Here is a 12,500-nt window from a genome sequence, read left to right as displayed (position 1 = left end):
CCTTCAAAATCGGTACCACAACACTCAGTGCCCACTCACCCGGCATTACTCTTCCATCCAACACACCCTGACACAGCTCTACCATCATACCAATCCCGATCTCCCCACTCGCCGCTATCATTTCAACACTTACCTCTGAGGGTCCAGCAGCCTTTCCCGCTTTCATTTCCCCCATCGCCTTCACCACTTCCTTCCCGACTAACCCTCTCAAATGGCCCTTCCATCAAGTCTGCCTCCACATTCTGATTCCCACTCATTCTCTTCATTCATAATTCTTTCCATGTGCTCTTTCCAGACTTTCCCTCTATCTTTCTCACTGAAATTCAGCCTATTGTTGCTTCCTCCCTCAACATCTATCCCATCCTTTTTCATTGACTTCACAAGCTTCAAAACCTTGTTTGGATGCTCACTCAGCCCTCTCAGCCGCCTCTTTAATTGCTTTTGCAACCACCTTCTTTGCCCTATTCTTCATGTTCTTGCATCCGGCCTTGTTCGCCTCAACCCCACTTTTACACATCTCCTTATGTGAATCGTTCTTTCACCCTATTGCTTCCTTCACGTCCTCGTTCCACCACCATGTGTCCCCTTGATCTCTCCTCCCTTTCTTCTTCCCACATACTTCATCACATGCCTTTAACACCCCTTCCTTAAAACATTTCCACAAGTCCGTTGCATCAGCGCTTACCAGCCCTCCTACTCTTCCTTCAAATTTTGCCCTTGTATCACCCTCCTTCAGCTTCCAAATCTTCCTTCTTTCAATCGATTTCTTTCTCACCACCTTCTTCACCTTCTTCTTACCCAGATCCGTGACCACCAACCTGTGCTGAAGCTCACCTGGGATGACCTTCACATCTCTCATCTTTCTATTTCCCTTTCCCAACAGTGCAAAGTCAATCTCTGTCTCATTTTCCCCTGCCCTGTACCTCACTTTTCTCTTCCCTTTTCATCACAAAAATCTAACATCTTTCCTTCAACATTTCTCTCCATGTACACCCTCACCCTGAATCAGTTTCCCAACATGTCCATTAAAGTCACCCATACCCAATACTAGCTCACCCATTTTGTGCAGATCCCACTCCCTCCTCAAATCATCATAAAAACGCTCTTTCTCTGCACCCATTCTGCCACTTTGCGGACCATACGCATATATAATTTTCACCACTCCTTCCTCAAGTGCGATCACTTCCGTCATCACTCTGTTGCTCTTCCTTCGAACCTCCACAACCTTCTCACACAGCTCCTCCTTCACGAAAACCCCCACACCTCCGGTATCATCACTATTCCCAGACCACCACAACTTATATCTCCTACCCTTCACACCCATAAACCGCACTCCTTGTCCTCTTCACCTCACTTCCTGTAGACAACACACATCCATCCTCCTCTTCCTCAGTTCCTCACACACCTCTGCACCTCTCCCGCTCATACTCCCTACATTGCAAGTCCCCACCCTCACCCCAAGACGCTCATCAGGCTTCCCACCATTCTGCAAGCAGTGCTTGCATGGCTCAAGGTCAGGGGTTGCACCTTTCTGTTTGTGGTAGGCAAGTGCAGCCCACCCCAGCCTTTGGGTTGGCTGGTGCCCATGTTTTTATGCTGTCATCATGAGGGTTTTATTGGAGCGCATATTTTCTACGGGAGCATGCCCTTCCTTACCCCCAACCTCGGTTTTCAGACACTAGTGGTCCCGAGACTAAAGCCTTTCCCACGATTTTGAGAAATGTGGTGGAAAACCATCTCTGGAAGGCAGGGACACTACTCCCTCCTGAGACCCCATATGGAATCCCCTACCCCATAATAATAATGATCATAGTAATAAAGGGGCACTGGGATAGGACAGGTTGGTGCCTTAGCCTACAACGTGAATATGGACGCTCCCGCCCACCAGAGTCTTGGGTGGCACCTTTGGCAAGTGCCAACAACACCCCGGCAGGTGTCCTGTGGATCAGCAGCGCAGGCCCGGTTGTCATCCTGCTACTGCTGAACAACGACAGAAGAGATTTTGATGGTCCAAGGAGGATAACAAACGGTTGTTTGAATGTTACATCAGGATGAACCAGAGAGGCAAGGGTACAGGACAAGATTGCAAGACCTGTGGAAAGCCTGTAACATCAACAACAAACTAACGACGTCACTGAGCACAGATTGGCTGATCAAGTAGGCCAAATTAAGAACAAGAAGTGGCTAGAGACGGTGGAGCAAGAGGAAATAGCAATACGAGTAAGACTTCAACATCAGGAGATTGAAACTACAGAGCTCCATGCCACAGCTACACCAGACTATGAACATCAGGAGACTGAAAGAGAGAAGGATTAAGCCGAACATCAAAACTTGGAGAAAAGACCTGAACAAGGTTAAGGAAGTCCGAAGAGGAAACATGAGACTGAAACAAAGAGAGAGGGAAAGGGTGAACAGAAAATATCATCTTGAGGAAAGAGGCACTTTGTATGTCTCAGGTATGTTGAAACAAAAGATCAAGGCAGGTGGAGTTGATCTTGTTCAAGGGTTCTGATTTAAGAAACTGACTGGACTGCACACTAGATTGCAAGAATGCTTGCAAGCCTGTATATGTCAAGGGAATGTGCCAGAGTGGATGGTCAGGTGAAGAACAGTTTTGATCCAAAAGGACACAGCGAAGGGTTCCCAGGCCAGCAACTACCACCCTATTGCCTGCCTACCCATGATGTGGAAGCTCTTGACAGGAGTTATGGGAGAGGCGTTATACCACCAATTGGATACGAATGGACTGCTAACAGATGAACATAAGGGGTGCAGGAAGGGATCCCGAGGAACTAAAGATCAATTGCTTGTAGACAAGGAAATCCTGAAGAACTGACGGAGAAGGTTGACAAAGTTGTCAATAACTTGGATAGACGACAAGAAGGCATATGATATGGTGCCACATTCATGGATCCTGAAATGCCTGGAGATGGTTGGGGCAGCCAAGAATATGATCTCTATAATCAGCAACAGCGTGGTGAACTAAAAGACAGTATTGACATCAGGAGGGATGGCTCTCGGGTAGGTGGACATTAAGAGAGGAATTTTTCAAGGTGACTCCTTGTCACCACTACTGTTTGTAGTGATCATGTTACCCTTGACCCTACTACTACGAAAAATGAGCGCTGGATACAAACTGGCAAAAGACATGAAGGCCATTAACCACCTACTATTCATGGATAATCTGAAGTTGTACGGAGCTAGCAAAGATCAACTAGACTCACTTGTTCAAGTAGTAAGGATCTTCTCGCAATACATTAACATGCCGTTTGGGCTAGACAAGTGTGCTGTCCTGGAAATGAGAAGTAGCGGAACAGAACTACCCGACAACCAGCATATCAGGGAAATAGAGGCAGAAGGCAACAAATACCTTAGTATCTTAGAGTTCGACCAGATGCTGAACACCAAGATGAAAGGCAAGATAACATCGGAGTATATCAGAAGAGTCAAGAAGTTGTGTAGATCAAAACTCAACGCTACAGTGCAGGGATTATGGACTGGACCATGGAGGAGGTAGCCAACATGGATAGAAGAACTAGGAAGATCTTGGCAATGAATAGCTGTCTGCACACCGGGAGTAATGTTGCGAGGCTGTACCTGCCGAGAAAGGAAGGGGGAAGAGGACTGATCTTCATCGAGGAGTGTGTAAGAAGGGAGAGGAAATCCCTTCATGGCTACCTAAGAGAGAGCACAGAGTGGATGCTTCAAGCTGCCTTAAAGGAGAGAGTGATTGTTAAACAAGAGAGTCTGCAGGACTATAAGAGGAGGAGGAAAGACGAGAAAGTTAAAAACTGGAAGGAGAAAGCCCTACATGGTGCGTTTGTCCAACAAATATCAGATGAAGCTGGAGAGGAGTCTTGGAGAAGGCTCAGGAGTGGATTTCTAAAAAAGGAGACAGAAGGTTTGATTCTTGCTGCTCAGGGACAAGCTTTCAGAACAAACTCGATCAAGTATAGCATAGATAAGATCTCAGAGACACCACTGTGTAGATTGTGTGTATTGAAACAGTACGACACATTGTCAGTGGATGCAAGAAGCTTTCCCAGAGAGAGTATAGGAAGTGGCATGACAAGGTGGCCCTGCGGGTACACTGGGAGATGTGCAGGAAGTAAGGGATAGAGTGTACTGACAAGTGGTATGACAATCAACCCTTGCCAATTGCAGAAAATGGTGAGGATTACCTGAGACATGACTATCTACACAGACAAAGTGCTGAAGCATAATCGGCCAGATATTACTCTAGTGCATAAAGAAAAACAGAAATGGACACTTATTGACATAGCTGTGCCAGCGGACCAGAACATCACCAGAACTAAAGAGGAGAAGGTTAAAAAGTACCAGGAACTAGCATTTGAAATCAGAAGGATTCATGGAGCCTTGAAAGTCACAATAATACCTATCGTGATTGGTGCTCTTGGAAGCATATCAAAGACCTGGTTTGGCAAGCTACAATCATAGACAAAAGTAGTTGGGAGGGTCGTGTAAATGAACCGCACCAGAGCTGTATTTCAACTTGCTTCTGTTAAATTGCAAAAGAAATAGTTTCACCTTCTCTTATATAGCTCCCTCCCCCCAATTCAATGTTGGAAGGTAACTCAAACAATTTCCCACTGAAACCATTCAGTTTTGCACAACATTGAATGATGGGGGAGGGGAGAGAAGCAATGAAGACGTCAAAAGTGCTAACCTTCCAAACAGTTTTGCCTATGATTGTATGAGAGTAGGAAATCTGATTTGAACGCTTATAACTCTTGCAGTATTTGACACGTGGCTTCCATTTCTTATTCTGGAATTGTTCTCATAATGTTCTTTCCAATGCATAAATAAAATCTCACAATACTGAAATTTGGTTAAACTCATCGTTTTGTGATTTGGATTTCAGAATGAAGACGTCCAAATTGCTAACCTTCCCAGCAGTTTTGTCTATGACTGTAGATGTACCTGACTTCCTTAGAAGTGTATAATTACTGGTATTGGCAATTCTTGGAAATCCTCACCTGTTGCAGAAAGTGTTGTGTCTCTAAGCTATGGGGAGTTGCTGAGACACCTTAAACATTACCCAGTAGAACACCCGACAACTGGAGAGAATTGAATATAATAATAATAATAATAATAATAATAATACCATACGACAACAACTACTAACAACAAAGACATATCAGCAAAGCAAAGCACAGATGCCCGTCACAGACGCCAATTGTAGAATGTGCCACACTGCTACAGAATCAACAACATATGTGCTAAGTGCCTGCTCAAAGATCGCCCAGACACTCTACACAGCCAGGCACGACAGGATGCTAGGGCTGATATACCACTGCTTACTGGGTAAGTACAATTTCCAGGAAAGTGATCATGGAAAGCCATGGTACCAACAGAGCCTACCGCACGCAGTGCTTGAAAATGAGAAGGCAAAGATATATTGGAATGTGCCCTTTATCCTTGAGAAGCCACTGGAAAATGGAGCTAATAAGCCTGACGTGATTGTGTACGATAAAGATACCAACATCTGGACTCTATTTGAAGGCAGTGTCTGCCAAGTAGACAAAATTGCAGATCGATACAAACAAAATATATAAAACTGCACGCAGGCATTAAAAGAGAGTACAAAAGTACAAGCGTATATCAAATCAATGAACACCATGAACAATTGAGAAATGACTTAAGAACAATTACGAGCACTGACAAGGAACTGAGTTACCTCATCAAACACTGCCAGAAATGGACTTTGAGCCAGAATGTAAATATCGTTAAGAAGTTCTACAAATTTGTTTAAGCGGAAAAAGGAATGTAAATTGATGTAATTAACTAGCTAAGATTTCAAATCTGCTGGTTGATGGAATAATGATATGCACAAAAGTAAATAGAATCTGCCATCATAATAACAATAATCATGTCCTTAACTTTTATGGAGCCAAGAGATTTATCCAATCCGAAGATGGCTTTCTGGCTATTGAAATACATCATAAATATAAAAATATCATAAAAGACGTTGGTCTGCCACCTGCTTTACTTCCAATTCGGTCGTGACTGGAATGAATGGCATATAAAGTACCAAACGATCTCAATAAAGTTTTACTAAGTTTAAATATGGTGTCACCAGAACAATGTATGAAAGCTAACCATTTCGAGTCAGCGGTTAACCCTAATCACTAGAGATCAGTGCCTAACCAAGCAGAGAACAAATGCATAGAGTTGAATATCTGCCAAAGCGGGTTTACACTGAGGTTGTCAAGTATTGCCACGTGATGTCACCAAATGTTACAACTGTATAGGTGTCACAAAGTGTCTCATCTTATTCCAGTCAAAACCATTCCAATTCATCCTGGCCTAATCGATCACATACAAGATGGCGATAAACCGTTGTAGCAAAAAAAAGACAGAACTAGAAAGAGAATTTCACATAACTCTTAATTTCCTTACCATTATAAGCCTCAAATGGCCAGCAATTTGTCTTAACTTCTCAGTACACTCCTGCACTGCAGCACGGCAAGTTGGTTCGCTCTGATGAAGCAAAATGAATTAAATTAATAAACCAAATACCACAAAGTTGACACAAAATACAAAAGTGAAGTCGGAAAAAGACTTTGGGCGAGCTGCAAGGTGTAATCCTACCCAAGCAGTGATCCTTTTGGAAGAGGTTGCTCAATCCAGAAAGCATCCCGCTTCAAGTGGCCCCTCTTCAACCTACTATCTAGTACCATACTCACGGCAAATGGCTACCAAAAAATTGCAAACCTTTGATCGTTTGGTCGTAAAAGATGAATGTGCACATGAAATTTTCAATGAGATTTGTGATGACTCCACTGTCCTAGATTTAAGGTCTCTCCTGAGAGAGTTCATTCTGAAATGTTGGGTACATCATCTCATTCCTTCTATAACTTAAAGATTTGAAATGAAAGCGCCCCTCATGAATACGTCTTAGTAGTCCCATTTCCAATATTCAGGGCTCGAGACTATAAGTAGCCAACTAGCCACGGGTTAGTGAAATTTCAGTTTTGGCTAGTAGATTTTAAGCTTCCACTAGCCATTTAGACTAGTAAATATTGTGAAGCAGTAGAGTTCTGGACGAAAACAAAAATGAAAATTATTTCTTATGGATAAGGCAAAAGAAGAGAATAGAAACTAACTACACTAACTGTGAGCGGATTCTATGGAATTTACTGCCTCAGAAAATGATCAGTTGAAAAAAAAAAAAAAACTGAGGAGGAAACCAACATGGATTACAGTTTTCCTACGTCACATTACTAACGATTAATTATGTTTGAAATCATGTGGAACAGATAATGAGATAAGAAAGAGATAATGTGAAGCGACTTATCTCGTTTACTAGGAATGGTCAATGTCACATAAAAAGAGAGAAAACGAGCACTGTGGCCGCCGAATATTAATTGACTCCGAAAACCATTCAAACATAAAACATATGGATTGCTGTTTGAAACTATTAAAAAGAAAATCTTATATGAGGGCAAGTCTGTCCTTTCGAATTTCCTTTATATCTGATTTAAGATATTATTTTCCTGCATTCCGCTGCTTTTGTGCTTCATGCGTAGAATGGCGATTTCAGGTTAAAATTTTAATCCAATATAGCTCTAATCAAAGGAACAGCCTTTCCACAGACTTCCAAACGAGAAGTTTAGTTTTATGTACGGTTTATTTCTTGATTTACTTTATTCCGCATTTTCCATACCCCATTGCATCTGTGAGTTGCAAAGTTTTGGCAATGGTTCTGTGAGAATTGGCCTTGAGGTCACAAAAACTTTGCCTTCATGAGAAAAATACGGGAGGCCGTACACTGCAGCATATTTACACCTTTGTTGCGAGGATGGATATGAGAATATGTGGAATTTTTTCATGATAGTTTATGCAATTGAATGAAACTGCACATGACGAGACTGGCTAGTGCAAATTTAGATTTGGCCAGTGAAATCAGACCTGATACTAGCCACGAGGCTAGTGAGCTAAAAAGTTAGTCTCGAGCCCTGCAATATTGTTTTCTTTTCCCATCCCTCTAGGCATAAAGGGCACTTTCTGTTGGGCAAACTTCCAGGTTGAACTTCAGGAATTTATTTCCCTTCTAATTGCATAAACCCGACCCAAGCCACCTAGAGGTTGCATTAATTTCACACCAATGAAGGAGACCTTGTTGTAAGCATAACACAACAATGAACAAAAATTTGGACAAAAAGACGAAACATTTCAGTCCAGATAGGGCGGGTCACAGTGGACAACCTTCAAACGTGGTCAAAAAATGTTTCGTCCAGTCAAGCCCAACTGAAACGCACTGCATCATGTGACATTCTGCCGAATTTTCCGCACTTTTAGCTGAATGCAATAGAAGAACACAGACCAACAGTAACGAAGCTTAAGTCTGATCCACACTTATCCGTTTTCAAAACTTTCAGTTTTCTGCTTGGTGAAAGCCAAGCTTTTTTAATTCTCACTCTAGTTTCGTGTTAATCCATTGACTCCTGGGAATTAAATATTATGAAATTTTATTCTAACGCAGCACATATTTTACTCGCCAATGGGGGGTGATTCAAGAGTCACTGGGTGAATGCATTAACTCAAGGAGCAAGGAGCAAGGAGCAAGGATGGCACAGTCGCTTAGTGCGCGGCCTTGGTGCAAGAGGTCTTGAGTTCAATTCCCGGATCTCGCATCCATGTTTCAACTTCTTTCCTTTCCGTGTAGCTAAGTAGCTTTAAATACCCGTAAAACGGAGCACCGATGGAGAGGGGGGAGTAAAATGAGCGCACCGTCGACCTCAGGTTTGTCAGTTGAATTACTGTTACGAGTTATCGACGTTAAATATGGTTGCTTAACTTTACTCCTAAACCCTCCCCCCAGCCTGAAATCTCTGCCTACATGTATTTTCCAAGAACATACACTGTACACATTCTCCTTACCATTAGCCAAGAGAGGAAGTCAAGGGCCAACGTGTGTTTATTCTCTGAAGGTAATTGAAAGGTCACAGATTTCTTTTTGCATCTTGTTCCTTCTCCCTAGATTAAACAAAACAAGTGGTGTTTTCCATTCAATCTACAAGAAAAAAATTCGTTGCTTAAATTACTTGAAGCCCAGATTTCATAGTGCATGCTAAAGTTAAACATTCCAGCACCAACTTAATTTTGCATTATTTTAACAAATCATTGGATTTTGAAATCTTTTTTTGCTTCTTATTGTGCAGTGGAGCATCTCCATAGCACTGCTTGAAATTAAAAATAAAATCCAAGCAGCCAAATCCGTGAATTTGGTTGCCCATTAGGAAACCCAGTGTGATTAAATGCATGTTATGTTGAGATGCTATCACACGGTGTTCGAGCTTGAATATTCCATAGCTCTTAGTGAGCGCGAAAGTTTGGGTTTAATTATAATTATTAAATTCACATTCACTACTATCAGACATTGACAATGGAAAGCCGACAACTACTGGTAAGTCGGGTGGTGCATTATCCATTTTTGGCTGGGTTGTCCATTATTTTTTCCTTGGGTGACCCAGCTTTTTATTTTACCAAAAACTGGTCGCCCAGTAAACTTTCTGGTCATCTCAGATGACCGGACGCTGCTTATTTCAAGCACTGCCAAAGAAAAATGGGCGGTATTAAAGATGATAAACTTTTTTTTTTTCATATTTAAAAGGCAGAATGATGCAGAACATAATACGCCAACAAAAAAACAAATGAAAAAATGAAAAAGTAAAAAAAAATAAGGGAAAAACGGCGAAGATACATGTAAGCAAATTACCCTTTTTGTACTTCTTGTGGTTCCACTTATACCAGCACTGATTCGCTCATCAATAACCTCCAGAACTTCAGAAACTCGGTCCCAGGCACACAGACAGTTCAATAATGGACCATACTCAGTGCAAAGAGCAGCGGCAGGTAGCGAGGAAAGCGAAGACAGACACTTGGCACTGAAAACACAATTAAGCTGTCATTACAACTCTAAAAATTATACAAGGTTACCAATCAAACGCAGTTTTCAATTGACCTATTTACAGTTATGTGCTTAGTTACTTGGCCTATAAATGCAAGTGAGGTTGGTGTTGACCTTGTTATGATACAACCCTCCCAGCTTTTCTTATGTGAATCATGTTTAGCTGGAATTTACATTTAAAAAAGCAATGAGGTTCTATTAAAACAAGGTCATCTCTAGCCTCACTTTCATTACACTAAGTATGAAATACCTCACTTCTTCATGTGGTAATTAAGGAGATAATGTCAGAATGCATTAGTGCAGTCAATGATTATGTACCAAAAAGTAAAGGCAACCGAAGCAAGGTACTGCTGCCCTTTGTTTGTGAATCGTAATGTGTGGGTTGTTTTACTTCTAAATGGGTTCATTTAGGTCTTGTGAGACTGATTTTTAATTATCATCCCGAAAGACAAGTAACCTTAACCAATTGCAGATGACTTTATGGACCCCAAGGTTTGATCTAGCTGGAATTGAGCCTACCACCCTCCACCAGGACTCTGAGCTTACAATCTACATATTTCTCTAGCGAGTTATCATTCTTTCCCACCATCTGTATTTGAAATGGTTGAATATGCCAAGCATTGTCCACTTAGCTAATAGCATCTATACCTAGATCTGAGTGGTCCAGCACCCGCAAAAACCCTTAAGCTGGTGACACACGGTTCAACATTGTGCAACATTTGTTGACCAACAAATGTTGTACGATGTTGTAGCCTCTTGAATGACAATGTTGCGACTTACATAAGTTACTTACACTACCAACATTACCAATTTCCAATACTTATTACAATGTTAAGAATTATTTATTTACACGCAAATAAAAAGGCCAAACAGCCGCGCATCTGCTGATGGCATGTATGATTCTTAGTATTGATTATAAAAACTTAATATAAATATAAGTACATTCTAACACCTTAACCAGTTACTTTAACAAAACAACACAAAACTTACCTTTAAAAGGAAAATCCGTCATCTATTTGTTATAAAATGTAGATAGGTTTTTGTTCTTTGTATAAATGTATTTTTCTGTTTGGTAATTGATCTTAAGCTTAGAGCAAAATCGTTTTTTTTTCCTCCCATATTGTAGGAACGTTAAGATAACTTTAAAATGTTTTAACAGCTATGTGGTTTATATCCGTTGTAAAAGCGTTTTTGTTCATTGAGTATATTGAAAGGGTCGGTTATTACGTACGCCACTTACAACCAACTTTCTTATATGCTTTCTGACATGATTCTGCTTTTCTAAATTTAAAAAATATTTTGTGCTTCGCTCCCCATGTTCATGCAACAGAGCCCTTGCGCGAAAGATTACACCTTTGGCTTTTTCTTCACAAAACAGCTCGAGTGATTCTTTTGCTTCAAAGCACTAGGGTTGTTTTCATATAACTTTGCTGCTGCGTTATATTCATTTTGTAAAGTCCATTCTTTTTCATTTTTCTGTTTGGATTTTCTTTTGGAATAAGCAGTTGCATGGTTTTGTATATTGTACTTTAGCCAGTCCCAGACACAGCGTTTATCTAACAGCTCATTCATGCCTGTTGTCTTCTATTGATGGAACCTTAATTTCAGATCAAGGAATTCCTTCCATGCTTTGATGATTCATTCCTACGCCTGATCATCGACTTACAAATCACACCCTGCATGAAGCAAGTTTCCCGCCCTTGATACCGGCTTTAGGAATTTCCTTGCTTCACAATTCGCTCATTTAAACTGCCAACTCTTATGATTGGTCAAAGCAATGATTTTGGTTTTAGTTTTCCCACACTCAATTTAATTAATAATGCCCAAAGGCCAAAAAATGACTACTTTATTATTTTACACAGACGCCCTTAATTAAGGTTCATTTAGCTTTGGGCCACCACCTTGCTGGTGCTTTGAAAAACAAAATGGCTTGGAGTTTCAAGGTTGATATTTTAGACAGAAATAACTGTGTAAGTGTGAATCAAACATTGCACTCAACTTGCTTGCTACACGGACTAAACATCTGGGTGTGTACTGAAGTGGTTCAAATTGAAGGTCAGCAATAATGTCTCTTATTCTGGTGAACGTTCATTGGACTGACCAATAATTCAATAAAATTTAAAACGTTTGATCTAAGTACTGATATTATTGCTGGTTCAAATTTTAAACACACAACTTAAGTCTTCACCACAGATTCCTGTGAAGGTGTGAATTTAAGCCAAGGATACCAAGATCCTTGTCATCGAGCCTACTAACTTTCAACGAGGGGCAAACGACGCTATTTGCATGTGTGCTCTCCAAATCATTAGGGGACAGAAACACCACAAACTAACTGGGGTATACTTAGATCTATTTCGGACACATAGAGCGAAGAACTTACTTTATGCCGCTCCTAGTTTACACCTTGTTAGACAAAGAAATTTTGAGATCTGACTGTGACCTACAATCAATGTTACGTCTTAATCACATTTTGGTTTTGGCAGACCGCCACAAAACTGAAAGGATTTCAGACTTACCAGAAAGTTGGAAGCGCTGATGAAGGCAAGAATCCAGCGATAACCAAACA

The 12,500-nt window shown here is 41.1% G+C and overlaps 1 protein-coding gene across 2 annotated transcripts in view; it reads right to left on the bottom strand.

The window, feature by feature from the left end:
* The window catches only part of LOC138012548 (condensin-2 complex subunit G2-like), an 81,831-nt gene that overhangs the window by 25,909 nt on the left and 43,422 nt on the right, over window positions 1–12,500 (bottom strand). For both annotated transcript variants that reach the window (XM_068859352.1, XM_068859351.1), the window contains exons 20-23: window positions 12,451–12,500; window positions 9,743–9,911; window positions 8,905–9,000; window positions 6,421–6,501 (exon numbers count right to left, since the gene is read on the bottom strand). The exon at window positions 12,451–12,500 is cut by the window's right edge and continues 21 nt beyond it. In XM_068859352.1, the coding sequence (XP_068715453.1) occupies window positions 6,421–6,501; window positions 8,905–9,000; window positions 9,743–9,911; window positions 12,451–12,500 (396 nt within the window). The remainder of the gene's footprint in view (window positions 1–6,420; window positions 6,502–8,904; window positions 9,001–9,742; window positions 9,912–12,450) is intronic.

The sequence above is a fragment of the Montipora foliosa genome, chromosome 8 (assembly GCF_036669935.1).
Source record: "Montipora foliosa isolate CH-2021 chromosome 8, ASM3666993v2, whole genome shotgun sequence".
NCBI lineage: Eukaryota > Metazoa > Cnidaria > Anthozoa > Scleractinia > Acroporidae > Montipora > Montipora foliosa.
This window is presented reverse-complemented; position numbering and strand designations above follow the sequence as displayed.